The 24,408-nt window shown below is 34.1% G+C and overlaps 1 protein-coding gene and 1 pseudogene across 1 annotated transcript; both read left to right on the top strand.

The window, feature by feature from the left end:
• Positions 1–436: 436 nt before the first annotated feature.
• LOC140046982 (argininosuccinate synthase-like) lies at positions 437–20,837 on the top strand. Its single transcript, XM_072091769.1, has 12 exons — positions 437–477; positions 1,314–1,463; positions 4,312–4,380; positions 13,253–13,441; positions 15,660–15,716; positions 16,866–17,042; positions 17,419–17,509; positions 17,750–17,834; positions 18,529–18,667; positions 19,377–19,591; positions 19,847–19,912; positions 20,467–20,837. Exons 2-12 carry the CDS (start codon positions 1,329–1,331, stop codon positions 20,525–20,527), a joined length of 1,284 nt encoding a protein of 427 aa, XP_071947870.1. The 5' UTR covers positions 437–477; positions 1,314–1,328; the 3' UTR covers positions 20,528–20,837.
• Positions 11,890–12,008, top strand: LOC140048168 (5S ribosomal RNA; annotated as a pseudogene).
• Positions 20,838–24,408: the final 3,571 nt, after the last annotated feature.

The following is a 24,408-nucleotide window of genomic DNA, read 5'->3' as shown; positions in this document are numbered from 1 at the left end:
CCTCTAAAGGAATAAAGGTAGGTAGGTTTACAGTATAGTATCTCATTAACAATCTAAGTAGGCTGGTTGGGGAAGGGACAGACATTGAGAGAGAAGTGGACGCTAACATTTATAAAATTACGTCGAGAGTACTACTGAATAATAATGCGCCAACGTGGTCGTTGAAAACAGAAAAAAAAGATTGCGTAACTGTGTTTTGTCAGAGAAATTCTTTTTCCCTCCATAATAACTTGAAAATGATAATAATAATCAACTTTAAATTTGAAAACTTTTTATTAAATGACATAACCAATTCAAGGATTTTGGAGGCCATACCCTTTCCTGATTGGCTTTAAGTACAACAGCGCCGGTTATGCCGGAAATAGACGATCGAATACACACACACAGCCAGCGTGCGTTTTGTTTTCTTTTTTTTTTTCATTCATTCATTCTCAAGACTCCGTGTGTGCATGCAGTGTACGTTGTAGAGTAAACGAAGTGAGTAGTATACATTTAAATAAAATAATAATTAGGTAATAACAGTGCATATATGTAGCATTTGTACTTGCACAAGAGTGTAATTAAGTAATCCTCTAACATTTACTTGGTTTTTATGTGTGCAGACCCAGAATTTAAATGCTTTTTTGATCCACTCTTTCGCGGTTGTTGCCTAGGCTTAGAGAAATACTCGTTCTGCTTGAGTAGTTTTCTTGTGTGTTGTTTTTTTGCATCCGGCCTGTATGATATGTTTACACATTAGCCGGCCGGTGTATTTGTTGATACCTGTCTGTGGTGGGGTTATTGTAGATCATGATGCGTGTTCAATATCATACATATTAGAATTGTTCATTCATTGTAATACACACAAATAACTAATTCGTTGTTAAATCTCATACATAAACAATGTCGCATGATGCAATAAAGCATTGGATGCATGTATTGTAGAATGTAGGCTATTGATTGGTATTGCATCATCATCCTCCCTGGATACAACAACAATGAATAGGCCCTACTGTACACTGATGAGGGGTCTATTAATAATTATATAATAGAGACACATTAATAAACACAAATCTTGTCAATGTGTTGTATCAATAACAAGGTAAACAAACAAAAATGATAAAAGAGTATAATGTTGTATTAGTCCCATGGGACAGTTAGGGTATAGAATTTATTGGAAACAGAGAAGTGTGATTTTTATATATACTGATTGATAGTGAGAATGAATCCTGTGTGTGAATATTTTGCCTAAATTTGGGGAAGCATATACTTTGTATACAATAACAATATTAGATTACAGCATATAGTTATGGATTTAGTATTCCGCATTATAGGCCCAGTTACTGAAAATGGCTGAACCAAACTCAAAGAAATCGCGTGCAGATGGTAACCGTACCGTGGTTCTAGCCTACAGTGGTGGCCTTGATACGTCCTGTATATTGGTCTGGCTTCTGGAACAGAGCTATGATGTTGTCTGTTACATGGTAATTTACTATTTTTTATTTTATTTTTTATATATTTATAATATTTACACTAGGCCTATAATAAATATTTTAATTTGGTGTCTGATTATTTTGTCCACCAATCATTTTGGAGGTGTGTTGGTGTCTACAAATATTCACAAGAAATAAAAGTAATTGCAATAAAACCAAATTATAAAAAAAAATTGTTTTAATTCTAAAATAATTATTTACTAATTTAAAAAAAAAACATAAGTGTTTATCTGGATCGCTGGAAGCTGGAAGCACTTTGATGATGAATTTTTTAGTTTTCCCGTATGCAATATAATCTTAAAATACACAACTTTTTATGTCTGGTCTACTATTTTACAAGCGCTGCTAACCAGGAAATTAAGATTACATAGTAAATCCATAGCCAGACATTTTAAGGGATATTTTCTCCACATATTTTTTTATGAAATTGCTACAGGATTATAAAAAGTGTAAATAAAAATTATAAATATGTTTCAAACTCAGAGCTATATCATTTTTAAATTTAACAATTGATTTTACATTTACATTTATTTTCATTTTTTATAACTTAATGTGTTAACTGTAATTTAAAAAAAATATAAATGTTTATTATTAAATATTTCAGAATACAGCACAAACCACCCTTAAGCTTTTTGTACACTATCAAACTTATGTTATGTTCCCATATATGGACATGATGATGTCATATCACTTCCATTTTTGGGCAACTCACTATCAAATTTTGGCATGTCACACTTTTTTTGTCACATAATAAACTTCAATCTAAAATTATAATAACTACTACAGTAGTAATGACTATAATTTAAATGTAAATATGTATAATTATGTTTCTATGATGAAGTGTGTTTAAGCGGATATTAGCCCTTGATGGCATTTGCAGCAATAAAGAAATTGAATTGAATTGAATAGTGTAGACAGATTTAGAACTGTAGAATAGGGTAGTACAATACATACTCGCATGGTGACTAAACCAAGCCAATGATAAAATGACTGCATATTTCAGTACATTATGAATGCAAAATTTATTAACATAGAAAAACGTATGGAATGTTATCTGTCTCCTTATAACAGGTGCAATAGCTAACACATTGCCTCTGGTAATTCATTATAATATAATAGCAGATTATAATAATACAAAAAAAACCATTGTCGGGAATAATGAGAATTTAATTTATAATCATAACAATTATAATAAAAGTATGCATTTTTTCAACTGTTTTTGCTAATTTTTAATACACACACAACTGTATTAAAAAAATACAGTATTACAAAAGAAGCAGGTAATCTTTTGTATTTAACTCTTATACCTATTCAACTAAAAAAAAAGTGAATAAGCCTCCTTTGTGCAATCAATTGGGGAAAGTTATGGGAATGTATGTGAATCCAATTCAGTGATTTCAAGTCGGGGAAAATGCTTTGGTTTTGGAAATAGTTAAAAATGTACAATTTGAATAAATAAGTAAGTGTTTTAAAATAAATTTTGTTGGGTGGGTGGTTTTAAAATGTTGACATGCAGGCCCGTAGCCAGGGGGGGTTTTTATGGTTCGGGCGAACCCCCCCTTTACAGCGAACCCCCCTTAACCGACTGCGAACCCCCATCCCCGACATGCCCAATACCTCACCCTCATCTCCAAAAATCCTCCAAATACGTGCCCCACAGTACAAAAAGTTGTTTGTAAATTGAAAAATTCGTAAACTTGTTCGTGAACCTTCTTCTCTGTATGAGCGTCAACTAGCGATACATGTCTGTAAATTTCTAAAAGCTGCAAATGAATTGCCGATTTTAACCTGAAAAATAAATGTTTGGTCCCTGCATGTAACATGATATTGACGCGTCTCATAGCGAACTGGGGCACGGACGATTCGTACAAAGGACACCGCCAGACAACTGCGTACCTATAATTGTTTAGATCACTGGCAGTCAGGCAGCATGCATAAAGTATATAGCCTTCCGACGTACATCAGTATTTATGTGTTACTATGAAGTATAATGTATCATAGAAGATTATAGTGAATATTAATATATTACACTATAATATCTATGGTATCATGTACTGTAGTTCACATTATGGCATCCGATTATTTTTTTCTATTTCTATTTATATTCCTCAACAAATTGCTGTAAATAAATATTATAGATAGAGCTAGCAAATAGCATTTGCCTTCAACCAGTGTGCTTTTTTCGGGGCTGCTCCTAGATGTACGTTCGCATTGAACTTGAACGCAAAACAAAATACGGAGTAAATGATCAAACAATCGGCGGTTCCGCACAGAGCACGCGCATCTAACATACGGCAACAAATAGTTATCGTCCTTTAAATTATCGACGTGTTTGAGAAGGAGGAAAAAAGTACGATCTTTTTGCTCATTGGTAGCATGCTGCACGAGAGTGTCTTTTCCGGCCATCTAGGGGTGTCATTTAACAAAATTCGCTTCGCATCAGGCCCCACCCCCAGGGGGGGGGGGTTGACCCAAATATTTAGTGTCCGAACCCCCCCTTGACTACCCCCTGGCTACGGCCCTGACATGGAAGACTGGTTCATAAATAACTACATATTGCTTTGAGCATACCACGACTAGCCAAAATCAGCTCGAAATATGGCAAAAGCGCTGTTGCACTTTACTTGTTCATTTCAGTTGAGTTTAATTGAGATAAGTTGCATTCCATGTCGATATAAACCCAGCTTAAAAGTTATTTGCATCATTTTGATTATTGCTTGTTTTATTTATATTTCCATTGAGATCCATTCCATAGCATTGCCATGTTTTCAGTTATTTTACTAATTTGGATTCTTATCTAATTGCAAACTTTTAGTTGTGAAATATTTAATGATTACAGGCAAATGTAGGTCAAGACGATGACTTCAAAGCAGCGGAAGAAAAAGCCATTAAACTTGGCGCAAAAAAGGTAAGACAAAATATGCCAGACCTCAAATACAAAAAATATGTATACATCAAATCACAAATAAAATAATAATAGTATGTACAATGATTCAAAAACTTGTTGAATTAGGGTCTCAGAAAACTAGGAGGTTTGTATGATAGTGACCCCAGATTACTTTAACAAAATAATTCAATAATTGGTTTACAAAATAATAGTTCAATTCAACAATAAAAAAAGATTGAGGGGAGAAGACCTAAAAATAGACAAGCTAACTATTGAGAAGAGAGATTGAGAAAAAAAAAAAAAAAATTAAATAAAAAATAAGTACAGTTTAGTTTTTTCTTAAATAGAAATTATAAGAAGAAAACATTGCCTTTAAATTTAAATAATTTTAGAATAACTTTTTGGGAATTCATGTGCGATGTTCAAAAGTTGAAAGCCTGACGTTTTTTTTTTATTTGATGAAACCAAGCTATGTCCGGTCAATTCATATGAAAATTGTATTCCCATTCTCATAAACATTCTTTAAAATAGGTAAGTATGTAGCATAAAGGTTCAGCATATGGCAGTTGTAATGAGAGTACTTCAAATAAGTTCAGTATTAACCTAAAGTAATACAGTTACAAAAACTGAAAAGGTTAAACATTTACAAGCCAACATATTGTGAAGTGGTATCTGTTTGTTTAACAAGTGGACAAAAAAAATACAGAGCTCTTTTCTTTATTATGTCTGGAAAAAGCCTACACTTGAGTCGTAACATATTTTATTTAGGATCCTTTATCAAGGATGTAGAAAATAGAAGGGTAGAAATGGCAATAAATAAAATAGGGGAAATGGTGTGGTAGAAATAATTAAAGACCCTTTACGATGAGGCATAGTTGACATAGGTTGGCTAAAATTCATACTTTCTGAAAGACCAAATGCTTTAAATATATACATACTGTACATTAACAATTTAATGAGCTATTGTTACCTGTATTTTGTTCGTTCAATAGCTCAAACTGTTTATAGTGTTTAACAATACTGTCTAGCAGTTCATTATTTTTCTACTGTCAAGGTTACAAATAGTGTATACATTAACATTTAAATGATTGTTTATCTTATTATTTAGCTCCTATTTACACTTTAAAAACTGTGAATGGTATCATTGAATGCACACACATGGTATTATATAATACAATATATTGGTATTTCACAGTTTAGCGATTCACTGAACATTGATTTTGGCACCCATTTTGGAAGTAGAAATCAATAGTAGTCACAGTGCATTGTAATACTATATTCTGTGGAGGTACTACTGCTATCTTTGTGTATTGAAAAATTTAAGTGCTTTCTATGAGTGATCTTATTTCAGACATTACAGAGAGGATGCAAATTTGAGAGATAATGAGAAAACATTTGATGATTATCTTGTTTGCAATTTTTTTATAAATATAATTCAGTTTTAGATGTTCTGAAACCTCTTAAGTCTTATTTTCATCTTTTAAATGTTGGGCTGTAACTATGTAACAACAGTAACATCTCCTTAAAACAAAATAATGTCCAATGAATCTTCCTATATTTTTTATTATTGGGAACTGACTGAAAACCAACAAAATTGGGCCAGGTTGAATACAGTAGAACATGACCCAATAAAGTGTTCCCTAAAAGGACCAGGGAGTTGTAAATTATGACTATCCCAGAATATAGTCTTCCCTGAATAGGGGAGTTCCAAAGTGGGGTTCTATCCCGGGGGGGTCACTCTTAAATATTTCCATACGGGGAGGTGCCACATTTACGGGTATATTTTCGAGGGCCTGGTAGCACAAGTGTGGGAAAATATGAAGAGTTGGTAGCACAAGTGTGGTAAATGACAGGGTGAAATTAGTAGTTTAAGTCCCTAGCCCGCCTACCCGTGTCAAAATGTCACGATTTATCGCCAAATTTTGCAGGTATTTTAGCATACTGGATGCTATAAGCCCATCGCTAAATACCTTTGAATAGGCCTAGAGTTTTTCGCATCAGCAGAAGAACACGAAACATCCAGCCTAGGACAAAATCATTCAACTGTGACCACTCTTGATCATTGTCGTCGTCATGCACCCCGCGGATGCGCGATAAACTTTCAAAACACGTTCGTGATTTTTTCATGATCAGATCATGCTGGGAACCAGTATAAATTTTGCCCCCTCTCTGGCGTGGCCTTGTTTCTGCCGTCTTTTTAGAGAACACTGGATTTTGGTAAATGGTAGTTCAAGTTCGTAGTATTTTTCAGTAAAACAGGTAGCGCAAGTGCCTCATGTCTTGAAGTGGCTGCTGCACCCCCCCGTTTGGTTTATATACAAGTGAACCCCCCGGGGGTTCTATAGTACTGTCTATATTTCATTCATTTACTTTGAATCATACACATTGGATGCATGTCTAATTAATTTACAATTAAATCCGACATGCTATACTAGAACCAATAAGAGTGTGACGTACATGAAGATCTTATTTCACATCCGGCGAACTGCTAATAAAAGGTTCCCACCATTTACGAAGTCAATGATTACAGTGGCCCCATCTAGCTTCAATCAATAGTAATCAAGGATTCACATTATGCACCATTAAGGCAGGTATAACTATATGTGATGATAGAAATACATGTATGTATTTGACACACAAAATGGACCCATTAGTATCTGGAGTAAATAGAGTCATTAAAGCATCATTTGTTTGATTATTTTCTTATGAGATCATTTCTGGTATCTATAAATAATTGAAATTAGCTTGTTTTTTAGTCAACTCATTGAATCTTTTTTTTAAATAATACAAACAGTGAAACTGATAAATCCATTTTGAAATAGGAGAAACCAAGGGTCTAAAAATGTTAATGATAAAGCGCTGTGTACTTTTCTCCCTTCATATTGCAATTTTCAAAATTTGCCTTGACAAAAATGGGTTTTATATAGATAAAAATACATTATACTGTACGTTTTCAATTTTAACCTTTTAATAAAATGCCACCACTTTCATTGATAATTGTATTTTAGCTCTGTGATCTAGAGCTATAAATGCCTGGCTAGTGATCTGGTCTAGAGCTATAAATGCCTGGCTAGTGATCCTGGTCTAGAGCTATCAATGACTGGATAGTGATCTAGTCCAGAACTATTAAATGCCTGTCTAGTGATCTGCTCTAGAGCTATTAATGCCTGGCTAGTGATCTGGTCTAGAGCTATTAAATACCTGTCTAGTGATCTGGTCTAGCGCTATAAACGCCTGGCTAGTGATCTGGTCTAGAGCTATGAATGCCTGGCTAGTGATGTGGTCTAGAGCTATAAACGACTGGATAGTGATCTAGTCTAGAACTATTAAATACCTGTCTAGTGATCTGCTCTAGAGCTATTAATGCCTGGCTAGTGATCTGGTCTAGAGCTATTAAATACCTGTCTAGTGATCTGCTCTAGAGCTATAAATGCCTGGCTAGTGATCTGGTCTAGAGCTATAAACGACTGGATAGTGATCTAGTCTAGAACTATTAAATGCCTGTCTAGTGATCTGCTCTAGAGCTATTAATGCCTGGCTAGTGATCTGGTCTAGAGCTATTAAATACCTGTCTAGTGATCTGGTCTAGAGCTATGAATGCCTGGCTAGTGATCTGGTCTAGAACTATTAAATGCCTGTCTAGTGATCTGGTCTAGAGTTATTAAATGCCTGGCTAGTGATTAAGGGCCTGTTCGTAGGGGTTGAAAATACCAGCTTATTCCCGATTTCCGTTCGCGTGATCCAATTAACTTTTGCCTCAGGCTACAAAAAATTCGAGGTAAAATGTTCACCAAATTTGCAGGTTATTTCAGCGATAATCCAATTATACTCGGCCTTCGAGGATAATAAATCTCCGATAGAGGCAATGTGTCAAATTTTGACAAACGTTCGCTGCCTAGGCCCGTCATTTATCCTACGAAGCTCTTCCATACACGCTTCGAGAGCGATCGTCAGCTGGTGCTGTCCTTGTTGGTGTAGACCGCTTAGTAGGCCTAGCTGGTCGGGGAGCCGCTGGTCGGTGGTGTTTCCGTCGTGTAACATTGGGCTCAAATTCTTCGTCAATGAGTAAAATAATGGTTGTCAGGAGAAGGCATATTTCGGCAGGATTATCGGCGTTAAGAGGCATAAGGTTTGTCGCAAGGATAAGCAGTGTAAAAGGTAGCAAGTAATTGTTATTGTAAAGAAAGATCGCGAGTAAAAAATATACAACACGAAACTAGCGTGCGAAAATGGGGTCGTAGGTTGTAAAGACAACTGACCTTAAAACGTAATTTCCGGTTTGTGATTCGTCGATTAAGCATTTAAGCGGTTAAATATTTCAAGTACGAACAACGCTCAATTTATAACCCGAGGCATGGGTGAAATTAAGCGCTTATTTTAACCACCGTACGAACACGACCCTAGTCTAGAACTATTAAATGCCTGGCTAGTGATCTGGTCTAGAGTTATTAAATGCCTGGCTAGTGATATGGTCTAGAGTTATTAAATGCCTGGCTAGTGATCTGGTCTAGAGTTATTAAATGCCTGGCTAGTGATCTGGTCTAGAGTTATTAAATGCCTGGCTAGTGATCTGGTCTAGAGTTATTAAATGCCTGGCTAGTGATCTAGTCTAGAACTATTAAATGCCTGGCTAGTGATCTGGTCTAGAGTTATTAAACGCCTGGCTAGTGATCTGGTCTAGAGTTGTTAAATGCCTGGCTAGTGATCTGGTCTAGAGCTATGAATGCCTGGCTAGTGATCTGGTCTAGAACTATTAAATGCCTGTCTAGTGATCTGGTCTAGAGTTATTAAATGCCTGGCTAGTGATCTAGTCTAGAACTATTAAATGCCTGGCTAGTGATCTGGTCTAGAGTTATTAAATGCCTGGCTAGTGATCTGGTCTAGAGCTATGAATGCCTGGCTAGTGATCTGGTCTAGAGCTATTAAATGCCTGGCTAGTGATCTGGTCTAGAGTTATTAAACACCTGTCTAGTGATCTGGTCTAGAGCTATAAACATCTGACTAGTAATCTTGTGTAGAGCTATAAACGACTGGCTAGTGATCTGGTCTAGAGCTATTAAATACCTGTCTAGTGATCGGGTCTAGAGCTATAAACGACTGGTTAGTGATCTGGTCTAGAGCTATGAACGCCTGGCTAGTGATCTGGTATAGAGCTATTAAATACCTGTCTAGTGATCGGGTCTAGAGCTATAAACGACTGGCTAGTGATCTGGTCTAGAGCTATGAACGCCTGGCTAGTGATCTGGTATAGAGCTATTAAATGCCTGTCTAGTGATCTGGTCTAGAGCTATAAACGACTGGCTAGTGATCTGGTCTAGAGCTATAAACACCTGGCTAGTGATCTGGTCTAGAGCTATGAACGCTTTGCTAGTGATCTGGTCTAGAGCTATGAATGCCTTTTCTAGTGATCTGGTCTAGAGCTATAAACGCCTGACTAGTGATCTGGTCTAGAGATATAAACGCCTGTCTAGTGATCTGGTCTAGAGCTATGAACGCTTGGCTAGTTATCTGGTCTTTAGAGCTATAAACGCATGTCTAGTGATCTGGTCTAGAGCTATAAACGCCTGGGTAGTGATCTGGTCTAGAGCAATAAACAACTGGCTAGTGATCTGGTCTAGAGCTATAAACGCCTGGCTAGTGATCTGGTCTAGAGCTATAAACGCCTGGCTAGTGATCTGGTCTAGAGCTACAGTATGAACGCCTGGATAGTGATCTGGTCTAGAGCTATAAACAACTGGCTAGTGATCTGGTCTAGAGCTATAAACGCCTGGCTAGTGATCTGGTCTAGAGCTATGAATGCCTGGCTAGTGATCTGGTCTAGAGATATAAAGCGCATCTTCTTAAAGCTATCTCAAACAAACCATCAATCAAACACATAGTACTTTGAAATGTATGCGTTTTTTATACTAGACTTGTCTTCTAGCTATATTTCATCAGCCAATCAAATGAGCGAAATCAGGATGTTTTTTAATATGCCCACATCGACCTATTATTTTTATGGTCTGTACTTTGAAAGCCACTTTAAGATATTTACCTATAATGTTGCTATGGCAACTAAACGACAGTTATTGAAAGTGATGGATTTGTTCATGCACATATTAATGAATCGGACCTCTGAGATTGAGGTTCGCATTCATAATTTGTAAAGTCCTAATAAATGTTGACATTTATTGAAACGCAGAAATGATAATTAAACTGACAACAAACAGCAACCCATTAGTAGATACCGTGACTTGTCTACTGTTGTTCAACATACATTTTTAGATGCTATCTGACTTGGTGATAATAATGAAAATGGGATAGTTCTGAAACTTCGGTATTGGAAAGAACAATCGTAAAATAAGTGTAAAGCGCTATTTGAAAATGTTTATAAACGAGTGGGATAATTTGGTTTTTATACTGTATATTTAGAAATTAATCATGTTCACACGACAAACATATGTACACAAGATGCTGTAAATAAACAGTATTTTTGGGGAGTGAAGATATAATTTCTCATTTTGTTGTCCTGAAACTGACATGACTTGAACCCAGGACTCTTATATTGGTAGCAAAGCATCATAACCACCAAGCATCATAACCACCAAGCCACAACTCCACTATCATCATTTATGCTCTCTCAGTTGTACTAATACTACACCTAATGTTTGGATTTAAACTCAATTGTTGTTTTTTGTACTAATTATTTTCAATGTCTTGTGCAGTGTTCATCGCAGATGATATTTCAGATTCCAATAATTACATTTTTTATGAAAACTGCTTTCAGTAGAGGCGTACACTAAAATCTATAATCTAATTGTTTGTGTTTTTCTTCATCTTTCTTTAACAACACTCATAAAAACATAATGTATGCAAACAAAACATGCTAGTGGGTCAATATTTTATTTGTTGTTGAAGGATCTTGTATTATAAACTATGGCCATGGTGGTAAAAAAAAAAACCAAACAAACACAAACTTTGTGTTGTGCCAGAGCAGTTCAGTGTTGTAATCTAAAAGTGTATTAAAAATGTTACGATATTCAATTTTTGCACAATTTTTTTTATTATCATCCAATGTTAATAATAATAATAATAATACTATTTTTGGATGAAACACGTATGGAAACATACAGTAAGTCAATATGACACACAATGTTGTTCTTTTTAAAAGCATTAAACCGAAATCGTCTAGTTGATTGGATGCTCCTTATGAATCTGTCAGTGCGCATATTAACATATTTTTTTGTAACAGTCTGTATTCATTTAGAAAGTAGAAAGGTAAAATTTTCTAAAAAATAGTTATTTTTGAAGTTTTTTTGATTGACCAAACTTGAAAAATATAAAACCCAACATTTGGACCATTCCCACATACCTCATCATTGGTTTGTTGTTTTTTTTTATTTACGTTTAATCTGGGTAAGCTAGGCATGAATTTAATAAATTAATTTGTTTGAATTGAAATGGTGAGTGGGTGTCAAACAAGATAGTTTAATAGGATTGAGTGTGGACAACAACTAAAGAGACGCAACAATACGGCTTTACCACCGTTGACTATACGGCTTTACCACCGTTGAAATACCGGTTCTCGTCAGATCACCGAAGTTAAGCGATGTTGGGCCTGGTTAGAGCTTGGATGGGAGACCATCTGGGAATATCGGGTGCTGTATATGGAGCTGGGGTCCCGTTAGGCATTTGAAATCAGCATTGCTGACTCTTATGGCAGCCCCTGCATCTAGTATCTGCCTTTCCTCGGTGAAGGTTGGTACTGGACGAGCGAAGCCCTTGATCAATGTTAGGACCAATCAAGGTGCTTTAAACAATCCTGGCTTTGTTTGTATCAAACCTGTTATTGGCGGTAATTATCGCTGTTGGTTTCGATTGAATAAAATAAAAATAAAATATGATTTGGTATTAGTTAAAATAACAGAGAGAAATTTGTTTCTTTATCATCATTGAATTTCTTTACAATTCAGTGTTCTACTTTAAAACTTCATTCAATATAAGAATGGGTATTTCTAAACTTTACAAACCCAGCACAAACTTAAGAAAACCTTCTCTAAACCAGTTAAGGCCAATTTACACAGACGAGTGGCAACGGTAAGCAGAAAACCGAGTAACTTGTCCCATGTAGAATCTGTATCTATCCTGAGCGGAAACCGCTTGCCCGTCCTCTTTGCGGTGTGTGTGTCAATGGTCATAAGGGATAACATAGATTCTATATTAAATAATAAAAATATATATATAAAAATATATTCATGATTCTTCTGAAGAAAGACAAAGTGTATTATAACTTAAGACAACTGTACCGTATTATAATTTTCAATTATACTGTAATTGGGCCAGAGGCCTCTATACATGATCGAATAGATGGCCTACGAACGAACATTATTATCACTATTACCGCTCGTCTGTGTAAATTGCCCTATACAGTAAATATCAATTATACCACTAATCACAACTTTTGGACCATAACAGAAAAATATTTTTCTGGTATTTTGAGTGAAAAAAGTAAATCAGTTGATCATTTCACAGAGCAAATCATGCAGTAAATCCCTATTAATTGTTTGTAGTACAGTATGCTCAAAGTATTTGGAGATTCACCAGTAGGTTTGGACAGTTTGTGTAGTCAGAATGTGTGTCAAATTAAAAAAAAATGATAACAATAAAATATAATTTTGTATTAAGTGTTCCTACTTCTTGGATTTATTATATACTAACAAATAAACTACAGAGCGCACCAAATGCGACACTACAATTGATTATATTTTGTTCACTTTAGGAATTACTGCAAATAAAATAAAAGTCCAACTTGAACGTGTTACTTGAATACTGAAATGAATTCATAGTGACATATTGATATTTATTCTATTAATTAAACCATAATGACTTCTATAAATATTTATATTTCATTTAGTTTGTTTGCCTCGATTTGCGTAAAGATTTTGTGACCGAGAACATCTGGCCGGCTGTGCAAGCAAATGCAATATATGAAGATCGTTATTTATTAGGTACCGCCCTCGCTAGGCCATGTATTGCAAAGGGCATGATACAAGTCGCCAAAGAGTCTGATGCAGCTTATATATCCCATGGTGCAACAGGAAAGGTAACATTGGGTTTTAAATATTTATTAGGTGATCATTTAGAATAAAATGATCACCTATTGTTATTGTATAAAATCTTTATTATTCTTCTTCTTTATTTCTTTCTGTACAGATTTTTTGTGTCAATTATCTCAAAAAGTTAAATGTCAATAATCACAAAAATTTCACAATATCTTTCAAATACTGCAACTTAATCCTAATAAGCTTTTCAGCATGATCACTCAACCGTGAGGTCATTTATACGCCATTTTGTGAAATCACATTATCAATGATCTCCATAATTTATTATCACATATTAATGAAATTCACTACACTTAAACTTCAGGTCAAGGGTAAAAATATTTTACGCGTTTTAAGGCCATGCACGTAAAATCGAGCGTTAAAAATTTAAAAAGCTCCAAATTAAGTTTTAATCAATTTAGAGCATGAATTAGGCCATTTGCATGTTTCCAAAAATTACTGCGCAAAAACATGTTTTTGCGCGCGCGATAACTTAAAAAGCGTAAAAAATATGATTTTTTTGTACAAATCGCCTTCTACTCACCATCCTTAGTACATTCACCAAATTTGAGTCCGTTCCGACTTAAAATAACGCTATACGGACAGGTTTAAAATGACAAAATGCGCACATTAATTGCATCAAAGTGCTGAAAATGGTGAAAAATAAGGCATTTTTAAAATGAAAATAATTCTTCAGAATGCACGATGACCCCCAATTTTTTTAACTTATTCTGGAAGCCATTGAGTTGTAGATATGAATTCATGTACACATTTTACGTACAAAATGTTGTGACATCATCAAATGGCCACTTGAATTTAAAATTAAGTTTTTTTTTCTCTTTCATCATATTTTATCACATTCACTAGAACGCATCTCTGTTATTTTGTGCCCGATTTTCGCTCAAATTTTAGTGTGTGATTGCTCAATTAATTTGACTTTCTCATGATTTGCCACTATTTTTATTTTTATGACGTCATCATGCGTAAAAATTTGAATAACGTAGGTCGTGTAATTTCACCTTCGCCGTAAATTTGAATATCTTACAGCTCTTCAGAATTGAAGGTTACCTTGATGATTATTATTTATTATGAAAGCTGATGAAATGTAGATATGAATTCATATAAAAATCAAGCCTATCAGATGTTGTGACGTTAACATATGGCCAGTTGAAGTTTAAAAGTAGTTGTTTCATCTTTTTCGTCAAAGTTATACAAAATTCAAAGAGCGCGCACAGCGCTTCTACGTGCCAGATTCTCTTCAAATTCTTATATTTATTTTCTCAATTCATTATCTTTCGAAATTGTCATCTTCGAGTTTATTTTGATAATTCCATCATACCAAAAAATTAGAACATGATGTGTGTCCCGTAATTTCACCTATGCTACACATAGAGATATACATTATATACTGTACATATTGTATATGGCATATAATAGGCACAACTCAGCACTATAAGCGTATTATAGGATGGCATACATCAACATTTTACGATCGTATGTTAACGTACGTGCACGTAAAAAAAAATTCAGTAAAATGATAAAAATTATCACCTATAATTCGTCAAAGTGACGAATTAAATTCTAGTTATATTATTATTATTATATTATTTCCTTTTTATAATTTCCTTTCTTTAATTTGGTTTTAATACCCAGCATAAAAATCATATATAATATATATATATATAATAGTGTAAAACATTTGGATGATACTAATAATGGCTTATTACCATGTTTTCATTTAAATAATGTACACACCTATATATTATACTGTATAATGCCATTGTGGAACAAATAAATGTTTTTTGAACTTGAACTTGAAATATTAACAGACCAACCTAATCTAATTTTCATCCAATAATTGTACTCACTCACAGTGTCTGCCGTTATATAATATTAGAGTACCAAATAGTATTATGTATAGATTCTTTCTTGATCAAGATCTTTTTCTCCACAACTACTGTATGTTCCCATAACTAATTGACAGTAGAACCTTTATTAAGGGTACACCTTCCTTTATAGAGTGTCTCTGAAAGGGGTTGTCTGCAGTGTTCCCTCTTATTCCCTTCACAGGAAAGTATTAATAGGGGTATGCCAAATGGATTCTACTGTAGTCTCACTACTCTACTACTTATAGACCCATAAATGGTCAATTTGCTCTTTCAATTTTTTTACGTTTATGTTTGAAAAACAATTAAAAAACATGTTTATATTTATTCACAGGGAAATGATCAGATCAGATTTGAACTGGCTTGCTATGCTATGTACCCTGAAGTTGAGGTAATGATTGAGACAAACAAACAATTACACACACATGACATCATACTAAGCAATAGATAAACAATGTCAATAAAATTGCTGAATTGTAGTATTTGTACAAAAACAAGTATTAAGATAAATTATAAGATTGAAAATAAAATTACAATTTCTACCAATAAAATCATTATTTAAAAATTCATTACAAAATTATTGTACTACTGATTAGAAAAACATACAGAAATTGTTGCTGCTAAAAATACCTGATACCTTCATTTAAAATTACTGTTTTTAATTAAATTAAACCTAATTTGAGACATACTTAAACCAGGGGGTTTACAACTCCCTGCTTAAACTAATTATTGCATGCAGGTTTCCCTGGTTCAATCAATACAACTTGAAGGTAACCTATGGTGAACTTAGCAGGAATAATGCCTGTGGCACCTTAGTCTGGGACCACTAGTTATGTAGAGGAAACAAAGAAATCACCCAAAGAGTGCATTGTTTTGGAGTTCTCAAGGTGGAAAACCAAAGGGAACTAATCCATGAACTTAAAAAACTACCAAATTCTTTACAAAAACCCATATAACTGCATATACCAGAAATTAAGGTGTAAATCATGCATGTTCCCAGTTTATGTACGGTAGTCATCATTTTAACTATAAAAATTTAAAACAAAAACTAAACATTGCCTAAAGCATCCAACAAAATAGAGCAGTCATTTTTTCAACTCATGAAATATTCTCACCATTCAGCTCATAAAAATTATTTGTATAATAAAATTTAGTTTTATATTGTATATTTCAAAAATTTGAATAAAAATCAATGGTATTTGAAGTTAATATGGTATTATTTATATATTGGTTTATAATATTATTATTATTTATATGACATATAAAGTATGGTATGATATTTCAATAATTTAAGGATTTAAACATTCTGATTAATATAATTTCGAATGGGAATAAATGAAACATTGCTTCCAGTATTCACATTGTCTTGGATATATGCTGTGTTGAAAGTAGAACCTATTGAGATACTGCATGTTTTCAAAAATGAACCATGAATGAACTCATGACAAATTACTTATAAAAACCAAGGTCCTCCTCCTTTTGCTGCTGGTGCCTAAGTGTCATAAAAAAATTACCATTTTAATTTTTAATTTGTCAATAGATCATTGCTCCATGGAAAATACCTGAATTCTACAATCGCTTCCAAGGTCGAAACGATCTCTTTGAGTTTGCAAAGAAGAAAGGCATTCCTCTACCAGTCACACCCAAACAGCCATGGAGCATGGATGGCAATCTGATGCACATTAGCTACGAGTCAGGGATACTGGAAGACCCTATGGTTAGATTGATTAATTATTATTATATTATTTTATTTAGGCATTTCAAACTGTCAACGAACAAATACAGGTGACAATCCATTCACAGTACAATCATACACACAAGATGCTCTACATAACAGTCTGTCCATATATGGGCGCATCACATTTTTTGTTACATAAAGTTTGATAGTGTAGACAGAGCATAAAAGTAAAGTCATAACAAATCTTGAAATTTGACTATAGGATCAGCCAAGCATCTTTAATAAGCTCAGCTCCACTCTTAGTGCTTATTTTGGATTTTTTTAATATCCTTCGAACTAAGATTCTTCAAGTTTTGTTCATAATGACATTTTTGGTGTTTTGTTTTTGTACATTTTTCTGTTTTTAATTTTGCAGACTTACGCCCCAGATGATATTTATCAAATGACAACAGACCCAAAAGAAGCACCAGCAAAGCCAGCAACAATTGAAATAGAATTTAAAAATGGTAAGTACTCTACTATCAGATGACGACACAAAATTGTTATAAATAAAGGTTAAATTTGGGATTTACAAATTTTGGATCAAAGATCTTTGGAGTGATTGTTGTATTTTGAATAAATTTGAATGTTGGATTAGTTAGTGGTTTCCATGAAATCTTAATTCAAAATCCCAGGCAATCAATACTGTATAACTGTACCAATGTCATCATTATCGTACTAGAGTTTTTGCATTTGTTTCTCAACAGGTGTACCTACTAAAGTATCTAATTCAGCTGATGGTGTTACCAAGACAGACCCACTTGAGTTATACTCATACCTTAATGACATTGGGTAAGTAAAACCAAAGAACTTATAACACAAGAATCTCCTGTTTGTCCAAAGCGAGTAAGAATTGCGAAAGGCATTGTAGGATAGAATAGAGCTAATGGGTGGCGCCATTGTGAGCCATGGAGTAGCGCGCCCACATCAAATTAGAAAGTCAAAATCATAGAGGGGATCTGCTAATACTATAGGGGGATAGAGTAATTGACTGAGCCCTCTATAGGAATTAATAGTTTTGACTGCTGCACTGCTCCATGCTGTGAAATGGCGTCGCCCAGTTTGACCTTTTAACCCTATACTTCCGATACTGTGTTTTGAATGCAAATTGAAGAACAGAAGATTCTTAAGTTATTTGGTAAGACGTGATTTGTTTAAGAGAAATATTTTATCAGTAAAATAGAGCGTAATGCTATGTTTATATCATTTTTACAACACCGAATAAATTTTAGTTCTGTATCCATTATATATTGGTAATCGCACTATTCTTATTTAGTGAAAATATTACTGATACCAGTCCACACACGGACACGTGGCTCTTTGAATTTTACAGTTACATTAACATTTCCGTAAAAAGCATCCCTCTGTGACATGTGGTCTAAAGCGGTACTTTGTGACATTTACAGTACAGCTTGGTAAGTTAGGGAAAATAACTGAGCTGTTACTAATTTTTGAAAAAAAAAAATTTTTCTGTAATGATTTTCAGAGGTCAACATGGTATAGGTCGTATTGACATTGTAGAGAATCGTTACATTGGTATGAAGTCTCGAGGCATTTATGAATGTCCAGCCATGGCTATACTGATGCAAGCCCACTTGGATATTGAGAATCTCACTTTAGATCGGGTATACATTTACATTTGTTCTTTAGTTATATATTTTTTTAAATTATTATCACATTGAATGCTGTAATTGTATAGATATATCAAAATTTGTACTTAAGCTTTGTCTACACTAGTTTGATATGCTTAAATATGGCAATGATATTACATCATCATGTCCATATATGGACAGATCACATTTTTTTGTCACATAAAGTTTGATAGTGTAGACTGAGCTTTAGAAGGTTTTAAAACACTTGAAAACAACCCTGGAGTGGGTGTGAGGATACCCACTCTGAGGCAGATAACAACCCTGGAGTGGGTGTGAGGATACCCACTCTGAGGCAGATAACAACCCTGGAGTGGGTGTGAGGATACCCACTCTGAGGCAGATAACAACCCTGGAGTGGGTGTGAGGATACCCACTCTGAGGCAGATAACAACCCTGGAGTGGGTGTGAGGATACCCACTCTGAGGCAGATAACAACCCTGGAGTGGGTGTGAGGATACCCACTCTGAGGCAGATAACAACCCTGGAGTGGGTGTGAGGATTGAGGCAGATAACAACCCTGGAGTGGGTGTGAGGATACCCACTCTGAGGCAGATAATTTCTCTATTAAAAATCTTTGGGGCAAGGGATATGTTCGCTAGTGGGAGACTTTGTTGTATATACAGTAACTCATCCCAATATCTGGACTCGTCTTAATTTATTTTTTATTGTTTTTCCACTCAAGGAAGTACGGCGTATGAAGCAAGGACTCTCGATACAGTTCTCGGAGCAAGTCTACCGTGGATACTGGTACAGTCCAGAATGCGAGTTCTCGCGATTCTGTATCAACAAAAGCCAAGAGTTCGTTGCAGGACGTGTGATACTTTCTGTGTACAAAGGTCAAATCTACATCCGAGGCAGAGAATCTGCATATTCATTATACAATGAAGAGTTAGTGAGGTAAGTCATAAAATTATGATTGTCAATTTACTTGTGTTTGAAGTGCTGATTATGAAATCTTGTATATAATGCGCTATCTTACAAAGGAAAGTATAAACACACATTTTCTTAATCTTCTCGCGTACCAATGCGCTATTTTGCAACTGCAATAATAATGTGGTATGATAAATGGAAGAGTCGGTATGTGTGCTCTCCATCTTCTAGTATCAATGCGTTATAAGTGTAATTATAATTCATAAATGTATTTGTTTACAGTATGAACGTGAAAGGCGATTACGAACCAACAGATGCACTTGGGTTTATCAAGGTCAATGCTCTCAGGTACAGTGATACAACATAATAATTTATTTCTTCAGCAACAGCAACATAATATGTTACATACATTACACTTGTTTGAATACAAAAGAAAAATGCACTTTGTGTGTGATACACCATGTGTTTTGAAAAAAGAAGTTTTTTGTCTTAGTGTGAACCCAAAAGCTTATTTTATCATTCTGTTGTATACCTGCCAACTCTCATGCATAATGCGTGAGTCTCATTCCGGAAGGGCCGATTTTTTATGCCTAACACATACAGGGCCATTTTTTATGCATTCATAAAAATATTCAGAAAAATACATTATTAGGTGAATACACTCATAAACAGTCATTTAATTTGTATACTACTGTATATAGTTTGCGGTATATAGGACAAATCAAAGTATATTGATGGAAACATCAAGAAACTCAACAATTCTTTTCACAGGACGTACCACAAACTTTACCTAAACATATTTATTTCACCATGCAAACCTTACGATATATACTACTGTACATATCTAAAAACGAAATAGAATACGTGACAGTATTGAATTATTTTTATTATTTTTTCCACAGACTACGAGAGCATCAACGACTGCGAAGCAAGATAACGGCAAACGCTAACAATGGCAGTTAAGATTCATCAGTTAGAAACTCCTAAAAAAACTCGCTTTTACGAAAGCTTATTTAATTTTGAACTTTGTGGTGTTAAATGTTTTGAGTGTTAGACTAGTTACCAACTAGTTTATTTCAAATGTTGTAATTTATAAACTTGCCAACTTATTGAAGTATTCATCCCCCTGGATCCGCCTATAACCAACACGTTTCTATCATTGTTTGAAGAGTATTTTCAAAAACCATGTATAAGAGGAGTAAAGATTGTATTTTCCTACTTTACCAATGTATTTATGGTGTTTTGTGCAAATAAATGTGAAACAATGCATCTATATTTGTTTTATTCATATTTGAATGGCTTATTTGAACCAACACAAGAAGTAAAGCTCTGTCTATACTAAATGTGATGTGCCCAAATATGGTAGTGATATGCCCAAATATGGTAGTGATATGAAATCATCATCACCATATATGAGCACATCACATTTTTTTGTCACATAACGTTTGATAGTGTAGACAGAGCTTAAGGGAAGAACACAAGAAGGAAGAGTACATTGTGAAGGCAAGAAAGAGTAAGATTACATAAACACTAATCGAGGAAGGGTAAAGCTCTGTCCACACTATCAAACTAGCCCAAATATGGTAGTGATACACTTAAATATGGTAGTGATATGACACCATCATGTCCATATATGGACACATCATATTTTTTTGTCACACAGTTTGATAGTGTAGACAAGGCTTAAGATTACTATTAAAGCAGAGCTATGAAGTGCAATCTTGCTTTTTCCTGCATTTCATATAATCTCACTGTTTCCTGCATTTCATATAATCTCACTCTTTCCTGCATTCAATGTAATCTTTCACTTTCTTCCATTCACAATGAATCTTATACTCATATTCATATCTGCATAAATTGTTAGTTGTGAATCCAGTTTGACCTCCCAACGTTTTATAAGTTTTGAGAGAAAGCATAGTTGCACGCTACTTGATTACTGATACTATGATTGGTCAGTTTAATACAAAGGCAATACACATGTGCAGTAACAACTCTGGACTTATTGAAACAAAACCAGGCCTCTCATCTGTGGTGTTTTCCAGGCGATTTCCCACAAAATTGTCTTCACACTATGCAAACCTGGTTACAAGTTGTTACATTTTGCAGATGTGAAAATGTTTTTACACTTCATAGCTTTCAATGTAATTTCACTCTTTTTGCATATATTGAAATCAGATTCTTTCCTACTTTATTTATATACATATCTTGTGATCTTCCAGATTCCTAAAAGGAAACAGATGTATCAAATGTTCCTCCTGGCAGTTATAAACAAAAAACACATAAATGAATAATAAAACAAAACATTGCCTTGTATTAAGTGATAATCATACTTTATTATATACTTTAGTAGTTTCCCTTGCAACAATTTAGCAATAAACAGGAAATATATGACAACCTTTTATCAAAAGTGGTCTCTATAAAGATTTTATGATGAACACCTTTCAACAATTATTCAAATTCAGGGCACAAACAAACAGTTTTATTGAAGAATTACATTACAAATGGTCAGGGTATTGAATTAAAATAATTACAAATCCTAAACACATTATGTTTGTATAACATGTATGATATAAGGAAAAGGGATTAACCTTCTAAAGAGTTTTAGATAATAAGTGTTGATTAAATATTTAATACAGATTCTGAGACAACTGCCTCAGATGGATTCAACAACCAATGTGACAAGCCCTGAATCTGAATAATGTTGAATATCATAAAAGTTCACTCTACAAACTATACTCATAAGATCTCATAAATAGATCTGTTACAAAGTGATGGGAAATGAGGCAATGAATATGCATGATGAAAATATGAATATCTATTACATAATAAATCTTATTCCTAAAAGTATAGTACTATTTTTAAAAGAAAATTTAAATGCATATGTTGTTTGCTATTATAAAAATGGTAGACACTTAACACATAATTTTTAAATTAAAAAGTTTTAAACTGCACATTTTTCATAGAAAAATGCATGTTAAATTGTCAGCTATACTAGTTCCAGCTATACTAGACAACAGTGTTATAAAATAATGTGCTATTTGACATACTCTAATTTAGAATGCACAGTTACACAATCATGATTATAATAAATTGCATTTGTAAAATGTTTTCAAATGATTTAGTTACTGTAAACAAAATGTGTTTCTATTTATATCTTATAGATGGCAAGCCCATAGCCAGGATTGTTACAGGGGTTCTTTTTCTCCAAAACTATATGGGACTGGAGGCCAAAGAACTAGGAGGAAAAGGATGGCAGTGTCTACTAAAAGAAAGGTTCTTTTAGTCCTCAGTGTAGATGAAATTTTCCCACTTGTTTGGTAAGAATAGGTTATGAAGTCGATATACTAGCATCCAGTGGCTGATGGCTATGAGCGCTCACTGGCTAAACCCAGGGGCCCCAGAACTTATGGGGGCCTCTGAGCAGTACCCAGAGGCATTAAAATATGCTAAAAAAGAGGCTAAAATTACCAGACGCCTCCTGCACTGGAACTTGGAGGGCCAATTCGGTTTCCTAAACCAGGTAACTCAGGCCTCTGCATTACGCCACTGCTAGCATCTGAAACCTACGAACACCTGGCTACAGGCTTGAATGGATAATATGTGTTGTAAAAATATTATTGTTGATATTTATTAATTCATTTCCCATCACTGGAGTTATAATTCACTTAACATTGGTATCTCATGTACCGTCAACACTTCCTTATACCTTTTATGTTGTCTAACAACCAAATATTATTATGGAAATATCCCAAGAAAAAGTTAATATAGAACACTTACTCTAAACACCATTAATTAGTGTATTTCTTACCTACTTGGACCAACCACCACAACATCAATTCTAAAGCTCTGTCTACATTATCAAACTTTATGTGACAAAAAAATGTGATGTGCCCATATGATGATGTCATATCACTACCATATTTGGGCACATTACACTTTGATAGTGTAGCCAGAGCGGTGCTTAAATAACTTTTCAAGACACCCCTATAGAGTGCTACTATAATATATAGATGAATATATTTGTATATATGAACTTAACTAATAACAGTATCCAGAATGTGTTAGTGTGAAGAGTTGCTTAAAAAATACACTATATTTCATGATTTTTTATCCGGCCTCAGTGTGAACGTAGCTTCTAAATATGGCAACATTAACTCACACAATTTTAATATTGGTGATACTGCAAACAAATGCTTGCAGATCGTCTTAATATTAAAATGACTATTTCATTCTGTGATCACTGAAGACAAATTACTTTACACATTGAGCTATGTTGTGTACATACAAGTCTAAGGGGCGGATCCAGGATTTATTTTTAACATGATTATTAGTCCGTCAAAAATTGATATCAAAATGTAGTTTATATTTCATTTACCACAACGAAGGATACGTCTCCGAGTCTGCAACATTGTTATGATATAATCTCCATCTTCTGAATACATTTTTTTTTTTCAAAATCAATATCATTTTAATATAAAATTAGGCCTAATAATCTTTCAATATGTATAAAAACACATAATGTTCACATAACTAGACCTGACAATACATTATCAAGTGATTTGTAAACCTCTTCATTATACTTATAATATAACATTGAAACCTATGTAATGTGTATTAAAAAATAAAAACAAAGTAAATTGTAGATGAAAAATCATATATAATATAATAGAATTCTCCTTTTCATTGTCATACTGTATATATTTAGTCACAACTGACAGAAAATTTGAATAAATTTGTTTAAAATATTCTTAAAACTACTACACAGCAAACTGCAAATGAAAAATAATAATGGCAGGTAGTAATAATAATCTTGTTCTAATAGTAAAGAACAATAATAACGATAG

The sequence above is a fragment of the Antedon mediterranea genome, chromosome 4, assembly GCF_964355755.1.
Source record: "Antedon mediterranea chromosome 4, ecAntMedi1.1, whole genome shotgun sequence".
In the NCBI taxonomy this organism is placed as follows: domain Eukaryota; kingdom Metazoa; phylum Echinodermata; class Crinoidea; order Comatulida; family Antedonidae; genus Antedon; species Antedon mediterranea.
Note: the sequence above shows the minus strand (reverse complement) of the source record. Positions and strands in the feature narration are given on the sequence as shown.

Bases quoted from the DNA above. Each gene is read 5' to 3' on its own strand.
- LOC140046982 (XM_072091769.1), top strand. From the start codon at position 1,329: ATGGCTGAACCAAACTCAAAGAAATCGCGTGCAGATGGTAACCGTACC. The intron at 1,464-4,311 runs GTAATTTACTAT...TAATGATTACAG, and splicing joins ATGATGTTGTCTGTTACATG to GCAAATGTAGGTCAAGACGA. The intron at 13,442-15,659 runs GTAACATTGGGT...ATTTATTCACAG, and splicing joins CCCATGGTGCAACAGGAAAG to GGAAATGATCAGATCAGATT.